Source organism: Anguilla rostrata, chromosome 13, assembly GCF_018555375.3.
Source record: "Anguilla rostrata isolate EN2019 chromosome 13, ASM1855537v3, whole genome shotgun sequence".
NCBI classification, from domain to species: Eukaryota; Metazoa; Chordata; class Actinopteri; order Anguilliformes; family Anguillidae; genus Anguilla; species Anguilla rostrata.
This window is the reverse complement of record NC_057945.1, coordinates 37,021,947-37,040,879: the sequence shown is the minus strand read 5'-3', so window position 1 is coordinate 37,040,879 and position 18,933 is coordinate 37,021,947. Positions and strand designations below refer to the sequence as shown.

Below are 18,933 nucleotides of genomic sequence, written 5' to 3'. Positions count from 1 at the left end.
TGTTATAGTATCAAATGTCAAGCTACTTGCAACGTGAATGGACTGTTGAGAACCTTCAGATCAACTGTATCGAATGCCCCTTTAAATTCAAGTTTTGACCTTGGTCTCAATCCTTTGAATTTCTGTAGATGGCATCGTATAATTGAACTATTTTCGTGCTCATGGTTTTGTTTTTTCACATTTACATTTTGACACTTTCTCGTTCAACATACGCTCTTATCCAGATCTTAAGTTCTTATATACTATTCATAAATTTATACAGCTGGATATTCACTGACCCTTGGTCCTGGGTATGACAGCTGTGCCCCAGCTGGGATTCAAACTCGCAACACTCTTACAGGAGTTACAGGACCAGTCCTGCTACACTACCACCTTTAACCCTAAGGTGTAAATATGTGATTAGAATTTTTCTTAATTGAACATTCCATTGGTGATGTAACACTCACTACTGGTGACTGATAGAAATGTTCTAGAACACTGACTGAATTTTGGAAAAAAAAAAAAAAAATCCAAAAAAACCTTAAAAGGGTTGACTGATAATGGGGTTCCAGAATGGGCCTTGGTGATCGAAGGTGCGAATTCGGCTAACCCGTCCCACCTCGTTCCCCCCCAGCCGCCGGAGAGAGAGGGGGGCCTGCCCCGCCACGTGGGGAACAAGACGGAGTGCTCCCTCCTGGGCCTGGTGCTGGAGCTGAAGCGGGACTACCAGCCCGTGCGGGACGAGGTGCCCGAGGAGAAGCTCTACAAGGTGTACACCTTCAACTCCTCCCGCAAGAGCATGAGCACGGTGCTGAAGAACCCGGACGGGTCCTACCGCATGTACAGCAAGGGCGCCTCCGAGATCGTCCTGCGCAAGTACGCCACCCCCCCCGTACCCCCCCAACCTTACACCCCCATCCCCCGTCCCCTAACCCTAACCCTAACCCTAACCCTAACCCTAACCCTAACCCGGACGGGCGCCTCCGAGATCGTCCTGCGCAAGTACGCCACCCCCAACCTTACACCCCCATCCCCCATCCCCTAACCCTAACCCTAACCCTAACCCGGACGGGTCGTACCGCATGTACAGCAAGGGCGCCTCCGAGATCGTCCTGCGCAAGTACGCCACCCCCCAACCTTACACCCCCCATCCCCCATCCCCTGCAGCCTTCGGTTCCAGCCCAGCACTCACACACCCCATTCTACTTTTCAAGCTCTTGACTGAAGACCATGATTAGTTAATTATTTGAGTCAGGTGTCTTAGTACCGGGCTAAAACAAAAACCTGCACCCACAGCGGCTGTTCGTGGATAAGACTGGTCACCCCTAGGCTAAAGGATGGACAGTCTACCCATCTGCTAGTCACGCTGTACCTGCACTAACTAAGTACTCTTCAACTGGCAAAGCAAGCTGTAATACATTTTTTTCATCGAGTTTTTATTGAGTTAAAGGTTTAAGATTTCCCCCTGTTTGCATGTTACCTTGTCCCCACTTCTGTCAGCCGTGCTGTTCTTAAATCAGTAAGAACTGGTTGGTGAGTCAGACAACCGATCGATTGATCAATCAATCGATCAATCTATAAAAATTCAACAAGAATTGTTGGGGGGAGGGGAGGGGGGGGGAAACGATGGATCAGAAACAACACGTGAGAATGAACGCATCTCTGAGTTCACCGACTTTCCCCCGATGCTCTCAGCCAATCAGCTGGATGGTTTTATGACAGGCCTCGGCTGATTGGCCGTTGGCCGTGGGGAGAAAATGGCTGCCGGGAACAAGTGATGCAGGCCTGGGCTTCACCTCCTCTCTCTCTCTCTCCCCCCCCTACCCCTTCCTCAGGTGCTCCCGCATCCTGGACGGGTCGGGGCAGGCCCGGGTCTTCCACCCCAAGGACCGGGACGAGATGGTGCACAAGGTGATCGAGCCCATGGCCTGCGAGGGGCTGCGCACCATCTGCCTGGCGTACCGCGACTTCCCCGCCTCGCCGGAGCCCGACTGGGACCAGGAGAACGACATCCTGTCCGAGCTCACCTGCCTCGCCGTGGTGGGCATCGAGGACCCGGTCCGGCCGGAGGTGAGAGGGGGCGAGGGGGCGAGGGGGCGAGGGGCGAGGGGGCGAGGGGCGAGGAGCGGGGCGCGCACACAGGCTGCTGCGGGACAGGGAACAGCCCAAATAGTCCAAATAGGCCCTGGAAATCCCACATCATTCATTTATTATGGGTCCATGCTTTAGACTGAATGAATGAATGAATGAATAACTGAATTAATTGAGTTGACCATTTTAAAATGCATATATATGTTCTGCACTGCTGGCATTACATAAAAATCATTGAGGATAAAAAACACAATAGAGCCAAAATGGCTTATTTCCATTTCCTCCTGAACACTGAACAGAAAACATACAACAAATACAGCAGATAATGACATACACTGACAATGCAACAATTCATAGGCATCAGTATCTAATGAAGCATCAGTATCTGATGAGCGTGAAGCCCAGGATCCACGGTTGGGTGCGTTTGTGTATCTTGCACTTCTTTGCGTTCTTTTAGTAGGGCCTTAATGCCGTTAAATGCTAACGCTATTTAAACCGCTCGGAGCTCAGGGCTGGATCTGGCTTTCGTCCAGCGCGTGAGGTAATTGGACGCTCTTGGCTTCAGCACAACAGCCCCTGGCCAATGGAATGGGCCCTATTCACATCGCGACCTTTGACCTGGGCGCCTGCCGAAGGGCTCGGGAAAGGACAGGAAGGCCGACTACGAAGCCGCTTCCCCGCGTTAGTTCAGCGAGAACTTCTCAAAGCGATGTGGGCCACAGAACTGTGCCACTGGTTCACCCTCGTGTTTTGAATGTCAGGCAGCGAACGAAAAAAAGGGGGTGAGATAAGCAGGCTTGTAGCCGGAGGGTGATTCTGAACCGATTCCCAGTTGGGTGCAGGACCAATTAGAGCAAAAAAAAAAACCGGCCCCAGTGTTGCACTATTTATAAGTTCCGTACCCATTAGCGAACGTCTCAGCGTGTCACCGTCTCTCCAGTCGCTTGACATACAAATCCCAATAGCGACGAACAACTGCGGGCAGAGCGTCAAGAGGAGCTCTTCGTTAATGGGGGGAAAACAGGGAAAGTGGAGTATCCCTCCCTGTTGGAATGGCAGTGAAGTGAAGTGGTGGGGGGGGGGGCTCAGGATAATGGCTGAAGTCAATAGTTGGACACCCAGAATAAAGTAATTTGATGGAGGTGACTGAGAGAGCCTGCTGTTTCCAGTTGTGGGGGTTGTTTATTTCGGTCCGTCTCCAGTGCGTTGGGAAGTTTCAAATTGACTATAAATAAATGAGCTGATTGGGTGTAATGAGTGGTGGGGGGTGATTCATGTGGATAATTACACATATCTACAATCCCACCCCCCCACCCCCAGCCCCATCTCACTGCCCCTCCCCCCCCCCAAAAAAAAAAGTTGCGCCAGCCTACGTCTGAGCAAGCAAAGAGGCAGGCAGAGGGGCATGCTGGGAGTGATGAAAATAACTTAAACAGACACTTATTTGTTTATTTAAGGCCAACCTGTATCCAGGAGTTACTAGGAAACGATTCATGATTAAAAAAGATTTTTTTTTAAATTAACTACAGATATTTTTCTTTTGGCTTTTCAGCATGTGTTAATGCATTTATCCGATAAAAAAATAAATGATAGCAATAACAATACCACCTCTTGGTTATAATTAAGTTCACAGATGTGCCCTAGGGGGAAGACCATGCATTTGAATGCGCTCGTTCACAGTGGCCTTGGACCTGACGAAGTGTTAAGTGGGGACTGAGTGTGAGCTCGATGCTAATGCTCTTCAGAAGTGGTACTATTCCTCACTGCCAGTTTGCTCTCCCTCTCCCCGGGTTTGAGCTCTGGGCGAGAGATGAAGATCGTTCACGCGGCCTTTCAGACCGACCCGCTTTCGTTTGCGTCCGTCGAGCGTCCTCCCTCCCTCCGCGACGTTCTCCGAAGGAATGTTCCAGCGAAGGGTTCCCGCCGTTTTCTTCTGTCTGCCGCTGAGGTAGCGGCGGCGGCGGCGGCGGCGGCGGCGGTTTGAGCCTGAGCTCGACTGAGCGTGACGAAGACTCCGGTTCGTTCGAGGTGGACGGACGCTATGGAAACGCGGGCGCTGCTGCTGCTGTCCGCGCGGCGACCTTGTGCGTCCGTTCATGCGAGGCGGGGGGGGTACTGCTGCCTGTCAGACACCGCTCCTCGATTCTGTGAAATGCTATACGAGCTACAGAACCGGGTAGCGCTGCACAGGCTTCTGGGAACCAGGTATTTCTGTCTGAAGAACATTTTGGGTGGTTTCAGCGCCATCGTGCGATCACAGGAAATGATGTACGAAAGTAAAAAAAAAGCAAGGGACCACTGAGCAGCGCAGTTAGAAATGAAATCCATATTCAGTTAAAGAATTTAAATGTGACAGTGATCCACCTGTAAGCACGCTGGCGCTTGCGTTAAATATGTACAGTTTATTTTTTCGGCTTGGTTGCAAAACCCGTTAGGTTTATCTTTTCTTTGTTATCAGTCAGCTCATACCGGATATCCAGCTGACAAGCACGCTGTGCACGTCCGGAGTGTTAACGGAATGCCCAGATAAACGCTCGAGCGCTATGACAACTATCTCTGTCCGGCCCCCCCCCCCCCCTTTTTTTTCGGCAGGTACCGGAGGCCATTTCCAAGTGCCAGAGGGCGGGCATCACCGTGAGGATGGTGACCGGCGACAACATCAACACGGCCCGCGCCATCGCCACCAAGTGCGGGATCCTCCTTCCCGGGGAGGACTTCCTGTGCATGGAGGGGAAGGAGTTCAACCGCCACATCCGCAATGACATGGGAGAGGTGAGGGGCCGCGGGGCCAGTGGGGCCGGCCGCCGTTCGCTGGGTTAGCTCGCACACGCAAGCACAAACGTGTGACAGGATCTTTCGTGCAGCCACATTGCGTAGTTTTCTGGGCAAAGTCTGTGCATGACTACTTACAAGAATTCTTGAATTTGGCCTGATTTCCTCTATAACCTCCCAAGGCCTGGCAGAAAAGAGGTTTACATATTTTTATATTGTTTTGACATAATAAAAAAAAGTGTCTTGTATGCCAAAAAATATTTTGCAGTGAAAATAAAAAAAATTAAAAAATGATTTACTTTATTTTTATTGAATCTCCGTTGTAGTGTTGGTTTCAGCGTAGTAGAATACTACATGTTGTTCTAGAGATTAAGATCAGAGCCTCATGTGCCCTACAGGAGACAAAAAAAATGAATTGCCGGGTCTGTGGAAGACACTGACATTTTGGCTACATAACATTAAAACAGCTGCAAAGCATTTTTCTCTTCCTGATCACAGTCCCCTTCCCAGAATTCCCACTGCCCTGGCAGTGGCCCTGGTTGTGCATTAGGGGTGTAACCCTCAGGCTTCGCCACAATAGGATACGATTTCAGTTCTTGGGGCAACGATTTGCTATTTGGCAATATCACAAATTTTGCTGCGATACAATCCAAAACAATCCAGTATAGTATTAAAAAACGATCCACATATATGTGATCCAGCTAACACAATCTAGTAACAGTGTACACATACAACCAGAACGAGGTTGAGAGGGCAGAAGCGTATTGACTTCATCTTTAACAGAAGGAAAAACGGCACTACCACGAGCGGTGATGGGGCTGAGTTGGAGACGTGTTGCTGGAGAGCAAGCCGTCATAAGATTATGGACATTCGGATAAATATTTTGCCATGATTCATGACAATAGGGATCGATTTTTGTACGCTGTATGGATCTGATCGGCTCGTTGCCCTTTGAACCGATATATTGATCCGGATGGTTGTATCATTACCCCCCCCCCACCCCCACCCCCCCACCCCTGTTGGGAGTGCGTTCCTGAGCCAGCTGAGCCCCTTCCTGTCTGACATCCAGTACTGCTCTCCCCCCCAGGTGGAGCAGGAGCGCCTGGACAAGGTCTGGCCCAAACTACGGGTGTTGGCCCGATCTTCCCCCACCGACAAGCACACGCTGGTCAAAGGTAAGGGAAACGTTGAGGGAAATGTAGGAAGCGAAATGGGTTTTCAGTCCAATGCCCAAAACAGCATTTGGCCCCAATAACTGCCATAAATCTCTCGATTAATTAAGAATTAGCAGGGCGGGCGGTTTCTTGTATATTTTCTGTCGGAGAGCAAATTCATTGGACCGCATGTGTGTGTGTGTACGTGGTCTGTTGGGGATTATTTGTGTTTGGAAACCTCTGTGGACCACAGATAATGTAGAATTAGCAAGGTTATTTTTCATATTATTTGTCATCTCTAAAAAAAAAAAATTTAAAAAACCTGAACCAGTAGGACTCCGCTGGAACATCCATCATATTTATGACATCTTCAGTCTCAGGCACTCCACTTGTGTTTTTTTTTTTTTTTCTTCTCCTCCTCTGAAATGTGTCTTCTCTTTCATGTGTGCATATGCGGGGGGAGTGGGGGGGGGGGGGTGGCTGCCTGGGGTCTCCACTGCTCTTCAAAGCTCAGGCTTTTTCATCTCAGTCAGGCTTCAGGAGGGGGAGGGGCAAGGGGCAGGTGTGGGCCATGAATATGGAACCAGCGCGCTGTCCAAGAAACACAAGAGCGAGAGAGAGAGAGAGATGGAGAGATAGATAAACAGAGAGAGAGACACAGAGAGACAGCGAGAGAGCGAAAAAGAGATAGAGAAACAGAGAGAGAGACACAGAGTGAGATAGAGAGAGAGACAGTTTGTGTTTTAACAAAACCCTCATTGTGCAATACATAGTGCCATTCGGTACAGCGACATGGAGAAACCACCAAATCAAAAAGAACAAATACCAAGACTCACACTCAAGAAAAACAAACAGAAAAAGGATGAGAGAGCTAGCAGGACAGAGTGAAAGGATGACAGCAGAGAGAGCGAGAGAGAAAGAGACAGAACAATACAGAGAGAGCTTTGACAGACAGAGTGACGGACAGTCACACAGACTCACACACAGAGACGGAGGTTTCAGCCATTACAAATTCCCTTTGTATCACAGCCTTAATCAGAGTTGTGTGCCATGACCCTTGAGTTCATTAGGACACCATAAAGGAATAAACCACCCAGCTTGTCTGGGGGGCTTTGTCTCGAACCCTCTCAGTTGAATGCCAGTTGGGCTCGTCTTGTGTGGCTGTTTTTTTATTTCGTTTTTTAATTCTGCTTTTTGCCTTTCAGGAATCATCGACAGCACCGTCGGGGAAACGAGGCAAGTGGTCGCCGTGACGGGGGACGGAACCAACGACGGACCTGCGCTCAAAAAGGCCGACGTGGGATTCGCTATGGTAACGGAGAACTCCGCCGAATCGCCCGTGCCTGTGTACCTTCCCAAATTAAGGTTGTGTTCGTAGACTGACAGGCAAGAATGGGGCTCGTTTTGGGAAAACGTCAGTTGAAACAGGTAACAACCAAAACAACACCAAGAAAGTGTCTTTTCCTGAGAAGGATTTTTGAGGAAAAAAGGTTACCTCAGGTAGCGATTGTTCATCGCTCTCCGCTAACAGGCCTTTGTGATCTCTGGAGCGGCGGCTTCTTCTCTGCGGGGAACCGTTCGCCAAATCCTCCGGCAAAGCCAAATCTGCCATCGTCTCACATTTTTTCAGTCTTTACACATGTCTTCAGTTTCATCACTTTTCTCCGATTAATGAAAAATTCACAGTGTTTTATTTGATTTATTTTTATTTAAAATTTTTATTTAACAGTGATCACGTATAATTAACAATTGACTTTAAGCTTGAAATCTGATGCACTGTACATAATATGTGTGTATGACTGGCCTAAACCTGTCATCTATTTCAATTTAAAAACTGATGAATCATGCTGGTCTTGTAACCTGAAGGTCACGGGTTCGATTCCCGGGTAGGGCACTGCCGTTGTACCCTTGAGCAAGGCACTTAACCTGCATTGCTTCAGTATATATATCCAGCTGCATAAACGGATGCAATGTAAATACTATGTAACAATGTTGCGTGAGTCGCTCTGGATAAGAGCGCCTGCTGAATGCCTGTAATGCAATGCAATGTAATGCAATGTAATGTAATGTCATTGCTTGTGTGAAGGCCCAGGGTTGTAATTATCTCCCCAAGCCGGTATTCACAGCTCTTTTTTTGGGCTCGTTCAGATGCCTCCAAAATAAACTAGCATCTAGCGCAGGCGGCCGTGCCAACCTTAAACGAGGTCACTGGCGTCCTCCAGCGATTTGCATCGTGTCCCACTGCGCAACTTTCGGTGTATAGTTGTGATCCCATTAAAAAAATTAACAAGTTCCGAGACGCAAATAAAATTGATTGAGTTCTGACCGCATGGGATGTTTCCATCGGTTTTCGTACTGGACTAAAAAAAAAAAAATTAAATGAGTGTGTGTGTGAGAGAGAGATTGTTGGATGTTGGAATTGGACCACGCAGTTAGCTGGCATTAATAATGTCCAAACTGGCATTAATAATGTATTTTGGGGCATGTTTTCTGGAGGTCTGTAGTGTGGGTGGATAGAGGGAGTGCATTAGTGGATATAAAATATATAATTCATCCTCATTCATTGCCAATTTTTTAAAGGTTAAAAAAACAGGCAAAACAACGCGGGCCGGCGGGGGGGGGGGGGAGGGGGGGTGTCCCGTTCGGGGACCGGGCCACGAACACTAGCCAGGCGCGCGGGAACCCCCGGAGCCCCGGGACAGGACGCCACTCTGAGCGAGGCTCACCGTGCTGGAGCCCCCACGGCAGGAACACCGAGTCACGCTGAGTTACAGAAACGCCGCCATGACAGTACGGCGGAAGAAACAAAAACCAGGATCAGCAACGGTGGACTGCGCAGCCGCAGCGATGCTAACTGACTGCGCGGCGGTGGACTACGCAGCCGCAGCGATGCTAACTGACTGCGCGGCGGTGGACTACGCAGCCGCAGCGATGCTAACTGACTGCGCGGCGGTGGACTGCGCAGCCGCAGCGATGCTAACTGACTGCGCGGCGGTGGACTGCGCAGCCGCAGCGATGCTAACTGACTGCGCGGCGGTGGACTGCGCAGCCGCAGCGATGCTAACCGACTGCGCGGCGGTGGACTACGCAGCCGCAGCGATGCTAACCGAGCGCGCGGCAGTGGACTGCGCAGCCGCAGCGATGCTAACCGAGCGTGCAGCGATGGACTACGCAGCCGCAGCGATGCTAACCGAGCACGCGGCGGTGGGCTACGCAGCCGCAGCGATGCTAACTGACTGCGCGGCGGTGGACTGCGCAGCCGCAGCGATGCTAACCGAGCGCACGGCTTCTCCTGAAACGCATGCAGCTGCTCTGTTACTGACGACATCTTTTTTTTTTGGAATATTGAAGGCGATAAACACGGTTAGCGTAGCGATTCTTCTGTTGTAAGAAAAACCAAAATTTGTATTGTACTGCACTCAGTGTGTCGTGTAGTGCGTATTTCAGAGTGAAAGAAACAGAAGAATGAGGCGAAGAAGGCGATTGCAAGATAGGGGTACGTTAGATGGGATATCTTAGTGGCAAAAAAGAAGTCCAGATTTTTATAGGCGACGGGAGAGGCTGCAGGACTTGTGTGGTATGTTTTACTGATACTCCCCTGATGAAACTGACATTTTCTGAGTGCAGGCAGTGCCTTTTTATTAGCCATCGCCTCTGCGAGAGTGGAATTGGTACTGAATCAACAGAGGTACAGACACAGAGGGCGAGCACCCCTGTCCGTGGACGTGCCGCAGTCCCGCAAAGGTTAATGGAGGTCTCTCTCGATGGCCGAAAGCTTAGCGCCCCCGATGATATTTGAATCGAGGGACCCCGCCAAGCGGGGACAATTCGTCGCCGGGGACAAGATGATGTTGTGAGAGAAGATAATGGTATTGGAGACCCCCCAGCAGGTCTCCAATACTACTAGAGCATCGGATGATGAAAACACAGAGAGGCTCATAAAAAATGTCAATACCAGCGACGGTGCACTGCAAGAACAGTGTAGTGATGATAGATCCAATTATGTGATTAAGAGTTTGAGTTTGAAAAAACGGACAGGAGCTTCTCCAACTCCTCAGTACCAAGCCAGTCTGCCCCCTGCATTGGACTGGTATGCACTGCCTGTACTGGGCTATATAAAGGAAAAAATAAAGATTTAGATATTCAAACAAAAAAAAAGTTGAATAATACCAGCACATGTGATATAAACCAGTGGTTCCCAACCCTGTTCCTGTCCTGTAGGTTTTCACTCTAACCTTTATAAAGCTGACCTCATTCAACAGCTACAGCAGGGCTGCCCAATCCTCTACCTGGAGATTTACCATCCTGTAGGTTTTCACTCCAAACCTTACAAAACACCTCATTCAGCAGCTTGAGATCAAATTAGTGTTGAAATGAGAGCCTACAGGACAGTAGATCTCCAGGAACAGGGTTGAGAACCTCTGATATGAAGTGTGGCAGAATATTGGCGAGGTGAAGTCTTGATACCGGCAGATTGTGGCCAGATGGTTTTCTTTTGTGATCTGGAGTGGGCTGCATATAATGTTGAGTTATACAGGAAGAGTGGCTCCTCGTTTGCTCAGAGTATGGCCACAGCCACAGGAATGTCCAACTGCCATCGCGTTTCTATAGTGACCGCGTGCGACCCCCCCGTCTCTCCCTCCTCTCTCCAGGGCATCGCTGGCACGGACGTGGCCAAGGAGGCGTCGGACATCATCCTGACGGACGACAACTTCACCAGCATCGTCAAGGCGGTCATGTGGGGTCGCAACGTCTACGACAGCATCTCCAAGTTCCTGCAGTTCCAGCTGACGGTGAACGTCGTGGCGGTCATCGTGGCCTTCACCGGAGCCTGCATCACCCAGGTATTACCCGCATCCGCCAGATCCAATCAGAGGCTCCCCTTTTGATAACAAGCACCTCTCGTACGTAGCACTCTGGAATTTCAGCTGCTAGAGTGCACAAGAGTGCCCCCTTGTGGAGAATGTTCAGCCTGCTAAACGTGAGTAAGTTGTTTGGTTGGTTGGTTGGTTGATTAGTCGATGGATGGATGGATGGATAGATAGATAGATAGATAGAAAGAAAGAAAGAAAGAAGCCAGGTCCATGAGGTGCTTCGCATCTAAAAATGAAAGAGTTTTTCCAGGTGGCTCATCCTGCTAAAACTGCTGCACAGGGTCTGGCACCAAACCCTGTCCTGATCTTGTCCAGCTGGCCCATGGGGATTGACCATGGCATTGCTCAGGACAGGCCTGGCTTGAGGACATCCTCAGACGCGCTAAACCTGCCGGGTTGCCTTTTTTTTTTCCCTCCCAGGACTCCCCCCTGAAGGCGGTGCAGATGCTGTGGGTGAACCTGATCATGGACACCCTGGCCTCGCTGGCCCTGGCGACCGAGCCCCCGACCGAGTCGCTGCTGCTCCGCAGGCCCTACGGCCGCAACAAGCCGCTCATCTCCCGCACCATGATGAAGAACATCCTGGGCCACGCCGTCTACCAGCTCACCATCATCTTCACGCTGCTCTTCGCTGGTGAGGGAGGGGCGCGGCGCGGCGCCAAGGGGAACACTGACCCGGCTCTGTGTTTCGGCTCTGTTCCCATAGTTCTCAACATTCCAGCTAGGGCTGCACGATATATCGAATCGCAATTTTTAAAAATAATAAGAATCTAACTGCCGCCATGGGGCGCATAGGCAATCATTTTTTTCTCTCTCTCTCTCTCTTTAATCTTACCTGATGCGGTAGTGAACTACCGAACATCAGAGGCCGTGTGAAATGGTTCTGTGAAATACATCGTCAACTGATATCTATTGGCTGTTGACTGTAGACAGCCAATCAGTAGCAAGCTCGTACATCTTTTGTGTGATCGTGCGATTTGTTTTTTCTGTCACATGGAAGATCTTGGTCTTGTTGCTGATAGGCTGTCTTTTCATCACCCAATAGATATGAGTTTGACTTTTTCTCGGAAGCATTTCACATGGCCTGTGACGTTCGGTTGTTTGTTACAGCATCAGGGATGATTAAAGAAAAAAAAAAGACAGATTGCCTAGACGCCCTATGGTGACAGTTATCCTTATAACGTTTTAAAAATAAACGCGATTCAATATCGAGCAGCCCTGATTCCAGCTGCTCAGAATGGCTTCTGCCGTTCTGTTTGCTGTGCTGTTGCTATGGACATTGGCTTTAACCTCATCCACTCACGAATGCTGCAATGTAAGAATACAAGAATGCCATTATGTAACGGCTAATCAGAAAGCTTTTTAACTTCGGCTGTTGCGTGAATCAAATTTTTTTGCCGATAAGCGCACAAGCTTGAGTAACTGTCGCCGCTCGTCGGGGTACGGATGACCGCCATCAGAAGCCATTCTGATTGGCTGTTGACTGCAGACAGCCAATCAGTAGCAAGCTCGCACGTCAAACTCTACACTTGACACCACTCGCCACGCACGACCGTCCTTCGTTCTCCAGCGTTTCGTCCGCGCGTTTGCGCGCGGTTAGGCATGCCCCTGCGTAACTGTGGCAACAGTGCTCGGGGTTGACCGCCCTCTCTCTCTCTCCGCCCGTCCCACCGCCTCGCAGGGGAGAACTTCTTCGACATCGACAGCGGCCGCAACGCCCCCCTGCACTCGCCGCCCTCCGAGCACTACACCATCGTCTTCAACGTCTTCGTCATGATGCAGCTCTTCAACGAGATCAACGCCCGCAAGATCCACGGCGAGAGGAACGTCTTCGAGGGCGTCTACCGCAACCCCATCTTCTGCAGCGTGGTCCTCGGCACCTTCGCCCTTCAGGTGACCTCCCTGCGTTCGCACGGTCATGTTCCGTTCCATCCTGTTCCATTCCGCTCACTGCAATATAATGGTTATTGGAAAAAAAGAAGTCAACACATGGTAAAATTTGACATTCTGGATCCAGGATATTCATATTTCTGAGAATGTATAATAGACAGAAATATATTTATGAGAATCACATCACATCCTAGTCCCTTTGACCTTTTGTGTGAGACACTGATCGAGGATGAAAATGCATGTCTTATAATGCGGGTAATGAATGTAATTTGGAGTTTGAGCAGGTGGCGGAGGCTGCTTTGTAAAAGACCCTTTGCTGTCGTACGTGGTGTCTGTCCCTTTCAGATCATTATTGTGCAGTTTGGAGGGAAGCCTTTCTCCTGCACCGCCCTCACCATCGACCAATGGCTGTGGTGCATCTTTATTGGTGTGGGGGAGCTGCTCTGGGGACAGGTCAGCAGAACATTACACCTTTCCATTATTCATGAAACGCCGCTCGGCATTGTGGGACACGTATGTTATCTGCAAGGCAAAAACGGCGCTCTCCGGCGACAGTTTTTTTTTTTCTTTTTTCTTTTTCTAGAATGAGGTGGTGAACGGTTGTCAGGACAAAAGCGCGCGCCGTGCTATCGTGCTATCGTGCTTGCTGCCATTTCTATTTTAGCGCCGTAAAGCTATAATCACACAGGTTTATTTATACCGCCGCGAAGAAAGCGCTCGGCTCGCTTCGTTAGGAGCCGCTGGAGAGGAGTAACGGGCTCTTTTTTTGAGCGCATGTCGCTTTGCGCCGCAGACACCTTCCCCAAAGGGGGAAGTGCGATTTCTGCACCTTTTAAACAGGTCTGTGACTAACCCCGCCCCTCCCTCCTCCCTCCTCCTCCCTCCCTCCCCCCGATGCGCGTGGTGCGTGCGTTTCTCGCTGCCGGCCCAGCGGAGCCGTGGGAAGCTGCGGGTCGTTGCCTGGTACCCGCGCGCGCGGTTTCCACCGCGAAACCCGTCCTCAAACAGAAAGGCCTCCCGTCACTGGAGCTTTTGGCGGTAGTGAGTTTTTTTTTTTTTTTTTGCCGCCGCGGATGAAGGAAAAAAAAAAAGGCGGCGCGTCCCGCGTTTGCTCGCGCCCTCGGGAACGCCAAACTCCGCACGGCAGTCCCGCCGCGCCGTACGTATCCGCCTCCCCCCGAAATGCCAAAAAGCGGGCGAAACCTTCCCATAAGCCCACGGCGACAGTGAGCCTGATCCCCCCCCCCCCCCCCCCCGCCGTTAAACCTGCGCGCTGTTCTCCTGCCGGTGACATTACCCAGAAATCCTCCCCGCTCCGCTCCTCTGCGGCGCGGTGAGCCGCCTCACACACACACCGATGTCAATAAAGGGAAAACCGCTCGGCATCCTGGGACAGGTGTTTCCGAAAACGGCTCTGGCTGACGGAGTCCTCGGTCCGTGTAACGAACGGCTCTCTGAAAAATGTCGATGCACAACAGGATCAGCGTCTTAGCAACAGAATCTCACCGTTCTCCATCCTCGTAATGAAGCGGGAGATGTTTTGTCTTCGGCTGATTTTAATCCAAACACTGACAGCTCTCTCCAGAGCTGTGACATCACGAGGGCGGGTAATTCAGCCTGATGTCACATCACTTGCAGGCTCCGCCCATCTCATTATAATAAACGTGTTGAAGTGGAACGCTCCTGGTCAGTGTATGAGAACGAGGTGCGAGGGTCCGGGCTCACCCGCTGTCTTTCCGTCCGTCCGTCCGTCTGTCCGTCCAGCTCATCTCGGCCGTTCCCACGCACCGGCTGAAGTTCCTGAAGGAGGCGGGCCACGGGGGCACCAAGGAGGAGATCCACGACGAGGAGATGGTGGGAGGCGTGGACGAGATCGACCACGCCGAAATGGAGCTCCGCAGGGGCCAGATCCTCTGGTTCCGTGGGCTGAACCGCATCCAGACTCAGGTACGACCCCCCACCCCCCCCACCCCCAGTCCCCCCCCCCCCCCCCGTTCCCCTTCTGCTATTCAAGCCCAGCCTGGGAGGAGAACCCTCACTGCCCCCCCCCCCCCCCTTACCCACCCCAGCCTGACGTTTTACTATTTCGTTTTTCACAGCACGGCTGATGGAAGGAGGGGCTCTTATACCCAGGGAGTGGATCAGCCCCCCCTGTCTAATCCTCACTGTCTCTTATCTCCTCCCTTGACTGTTTGTCTAGGTTGGGTCGTTCTGCAGGTCTTCCAATGGGCTCCACGTTGCCGGGAAGCTTATCTGTATGTGGCCAATGGGGGGGGGGGGCTAGCAGGTTTTTAATTACTGGTGCCCCTCCGTTCGTGTAAGGATGGTGGATGGATGTTGCATTTCGAAGAGTGCAAAAAGTGGGCGGGACTGAGGGTAGAGAGAGAAGGGTCAGACTCAGCATTTAGTCCAGGGGTGTCAAACTTCAGTCCCGGAGGGCCGCAGTGTCTGCTGCTTTCTATGTGCGTTTCGGTTATTCATTTCAGTCATTGATTGGCTAACGAGTCCCCACAGTGCGTTCTCAAGGCCTTAATTGGCTGTTGATTGAAAGGAAACCACAAAAACCCGCGGACACTGCAGCCCTCCAGGACTGGAGTTTGAGGATGTTGGTTTAGACCCTTCACTGTCTTCCCTCCACATTAACAAAAATGCAAGTCATTCAAAAAAATGTCAACCGTGAAACAAACCTAACACAGTACGCAGTTCTGCCATTTTGATTTTTCTTTTTTCCTCACTACCCTTGCTCTTTTGACTGGCTGAATGTTTTGAAATGTTTTTAAAAAGTGTTTTAAATATTTTAATGGAATTTCCTCGAGCTGCTTTTTTTTCTGGTGGACTGTGTGCTCTTTGAGTCGACTCTGTTGAATCTTCGTACCGAAATGTGTTTTTTACTTTGTCGTAACGATTTGCATTTTAACATCGCTCCTGAAATAACGCGATTGGCCTTTTTCTAGGTTGAGAAACGTGTCGTCTTTGAGCACACCTTTTACACACCTGCTGTAACGTCCTGTGCTTTTTAAACCTGTTTATGGAGCGCGATCGACGGTCCCCGCCTCCTCTACGCCGCTCGGGGTCCCCAGAGTAGCCCTGTGGAAAATGTGCGCCGCTGGTCGCCTAGCGACATCGGAGAGAGCCGCGCTCACTCGGGGCCTTCAAGCAGCCGCTCGGTCCCTCTTCTCCTTTTCGCCCGAGGGTCCCCTGGTTAGAAATAGAGGTGCGCTGCCGGGGGGGGGGGGAGGTAAGTAGCTCCCTGCCGGGGAGGGGAACGTTAGTCTCCGAAATCTCATGGGGCGGGGGGGGGGGGGGGCGGAGGAGAACAGGAGGAGGGTGAAAACCGTGGTGAAGCAACGGGGCGTCCTGCGAGGTGGGAGGTACAGGCAGCGCCCGTCCCGCTCGTTTTACGAACCGAATTTCACGCCTGCCATCCGTCTTTGCACAGGGAGATTTCAGCGGAGCGGCCGCGTACGAGGACGTGAAGGCGAAAGCTTCTTTCCCCATTCTTTCGTTCCCTTTCGTTTCAGCAGGGGTGTAGGAGTATCCATTTAGAACGCCTCCTCCCATGACAGGGTCTTACATAAGTGCATGATGTTCCTCAACAATGACAAAATCAATCTACAGCACCCCCCCTCCACCCCCCCAATTGATTTATTTTTTTATATATATGTGTACATCTGCAAGCTGCGGCGTGGTTTTGTGGGCGAGATCATTTTAATAAGCGTTATACATCCCCAGCCTTATATTCCTTCAAAGGAGGAGCAGGACGGGTTCGCCCGCAGTGGATGGGAGGGAATACGTAGGAACATTTAGCCCAAGGCAAAGCTTTCTCTTCCCCTTGGGCTTCATTAATCTCCTTTCTTGTGGAAAATATAATGGGAATTTTGGCTGATTGGATGTAAAAAGGGGGCCTTTTTTTGTCAGATGTGAGGTAAGCGAGGTCGTGGAAGGTTCAGACTGCCCCCCCCCCCCTCCCAGATGCCAGCGTACGGTTTGTTTGGGCTGCCTTTCATTCTCCTGTCTTCTGCAGGGTTTTTGATGAAGCTTGTTTTGTTGCAGGTTCTGCTTGTTACTCCTCTGGGTGTTTGCTTCCATCTCGAGAGTTCATTACGTGGTGCAGGATCGCACCTTTATTTATTTTTATTTTTTTGCCTAGATTTGATTTGTTTGTCAGATCTGAGGTTTATTTGTTGATTTGCGGACTTTTTTCACTCGCCGTTCCCTTATCTCTGGATTTCATCTCTCACACAGAGGCGCGCACACACACACAAAAGCACACACACACACACACACACACCCACAGCACACACAAGCACACACACCAAGGCACGCACACCCACACACACAAGCAAGCCACACAACAAGGCCACACACCACACACACAAGCACACACACAGGCACGCACACACACACAAAAGCACACACACACCCACACACAAGCACACACACAGGCACACACACACGCACACACACACACAGATCATATTTTTAAAATATATTATCAGTCTTAATAAAATAATACCTGTAATTATGATTTTATTACTCATTTTAAATATGCCTGAGTAAAAAAAACCTGGCACCGTCTCCCATCGAAATCTCATCTTAAAATAACATTAAGGTGCTGCAGGTTTGATTGAAATCATAAAGTTAATTTCCTGAGATAGATCCAATGAATGCAAACACTGATTTACTATGGTGAGCAAAAGCCCCCCCCCCCCCCATACACATAGGCACAACCCAACACTCGTGTGTTTGGCATGCTGCATATCGATGCTGCAAAGAGCCTCCTTGAAGCCCATCACCCCGGTCAAAGATGATTGTGCAAACAAGATGTCTAGCAGCGTCTCTAAATTCACGTCCTTATCGTGGCTCTCCTGCTGATCCGCAGTACTGCAGGGTGTGTCCTCTCAGCGTGCGGCAGGGTGTTTGTAGCGGGATACGGTTTCCCGTGTTGGGTAACGGAGCGAGCCCCTCTCCGCAGCGGAGCGCGTTAATGGGTTTTTCTCAAGTTGTTCCTCAGCTTCTACTGTCCCAGTCCCCTGCTCCCTGCGTCCCCTCACTAAATCTCTCCCCCCCCCCTCCCCCCCCCCCCACACATTACACTGACAATGGTAAAGCCCCAAAAACCCAAAACTCAAGAGTCTGACTTTTGAGTGCTTAAGTCAAGAAGCCGACCGCAAAGCCAGTGAACTAATTAGCTCTTTATCGCACTCCCCTTTTTTTTTTTTTTTTTTTTTTTTGCAAACCCTGACCGCTTCATCGGATTCATTTTTCATCACGCATGGTCGGTCACACTGAAAAGGAAGATAATTGGCGCAGAAACTGTTCTCGCAAAAGGACAAAAAAAAAAAAAAAAGCCCAGCGGAAATTGTTTTTTTCTTTTTCTTTTTCGTCAGCTCTTGCGTTTGGAGTTCCCTTTTTCTGTAACCGCTCAAAGCCTCTCCCTTAAACCCTTTAAGGAGCAGGTTTTTTTGGAATGGTTTTTTTATTCAAAATTATAAGTCATTGTTCTAGAACTCTGGATTGCTTTCAAATCACCAGCAGGGATTGCTACATCAGCTTTAGAATGTTCGGTTAAGAACATTCTAATCGCGTATTTGTGACATCACACGTTAAAGAGTTCAAAAGTAAAGAGTCACTCCCTATATACAACAATGCCTTAAAAATCCACCCTTCCCCTTCCTCCCAAAGCCCCCTTCCTCCCCCCTCCTTATCCCTTCAAGCTGAAGTGTGGTTTCTCTCTCTCTCTCTCTTTTTCTCTCTCTGTGTGGAATAACAGTGTGTCTGCCCTGGCATAAGTCTTGCTCTGCCTGGCTTTTCTCTCTCTCTCTGACTCTCCCCCTGTTCTTTGCAGATGGACGTTGTTTATACATTCCAGACGGGCCAGACCGCCGTCCCCGGGGCCCTGCGTCGGCAGCCCTCGGTGGTCAGCCAGCACAACGACGCAAAAACTGTTTCTAGCCCCACCCACGTGGGGATCTCTTCCTCTTCCCTGTCCGCCAATTCTACCGCGGCGGCGGCGACCGCGCCGGCCGCCTCCGCTTCCTCCTCCGCTGCAGGCAGTGAGTGCGCACGCGGCCCCCCCCCCCCCCTCCGCCCCTCTCCAAACCAAAGCTGCATGACCCCCAGCCGCGCCATCAGCCTCACCGCGGATAACCGCTCCTTCTTCTTCTTCTTCT

The 18,933-nt window shown here is 50.6% G+C and overlaps 1 protein-coding gene across 5 annotated transcripts in view; it reads left to right on the top strand.

Annotated features, from left to right (window-relative positions):
• The window catches only part of atp2b4 (ATPase plasma membrane Ca2+ transporting 4), a 99,489-nt gene that overhangs the window by 70,884 nt on the left and 9,672 nt on the right, over positions 1 to 18,933 (top strand). For 2 of the 5 annotated variants that reach the window (XM_064306036.1, XM_064306035.1), the window contains 11 exons: positions 614 to 855; positions 1,815 to 2,049; positions 4,663 to 4,842; positions 5,930 to 6,017; positions 7,202 to 7,308; positions 10,649 to 10,840; positions 11,291 to 11,504; positions 12,552 to 12,763; positions 13,106 to 13,213; positions 14,525 to 14,707; positions 18,609 to 18,816. In XM_064306036.1, the coding sequence (XP_064162106.1) occupies positions 614 to 855; positions 1,815 to 2,049; positions 4,663 to 4,842; positions 5,930 to 6,017; positions 7,202 to 7,308; positions 10,649 to 10,840; positions 11,291 to 11,504; positions 12,552 to 12,763; positions 13,106 to 13,213; positions 14,525 to 14,707; positions 18,609 to 18,816 (1,969 nt within the window). The remainder of the gene's footprint in view (positions 1 to 613; positions 856 to 1,814; positions 2,050 to 4,662; positions 4,843 to 5,929; positions 6,018 to 7,201; positions 7,309 to 10,648; positions 10,841 to 11,290; positions 11,505 to 12,551; positions 12,764 to 13,105; positions 13,214 to 14,524; positions 14,708 to 18,608; positions 18,817 to 18,933) is intronic. The other 3 variants (XM_064306034.1, XM_064306032.1, XM_064306037.1) reach the window with 2 other exon arrangements.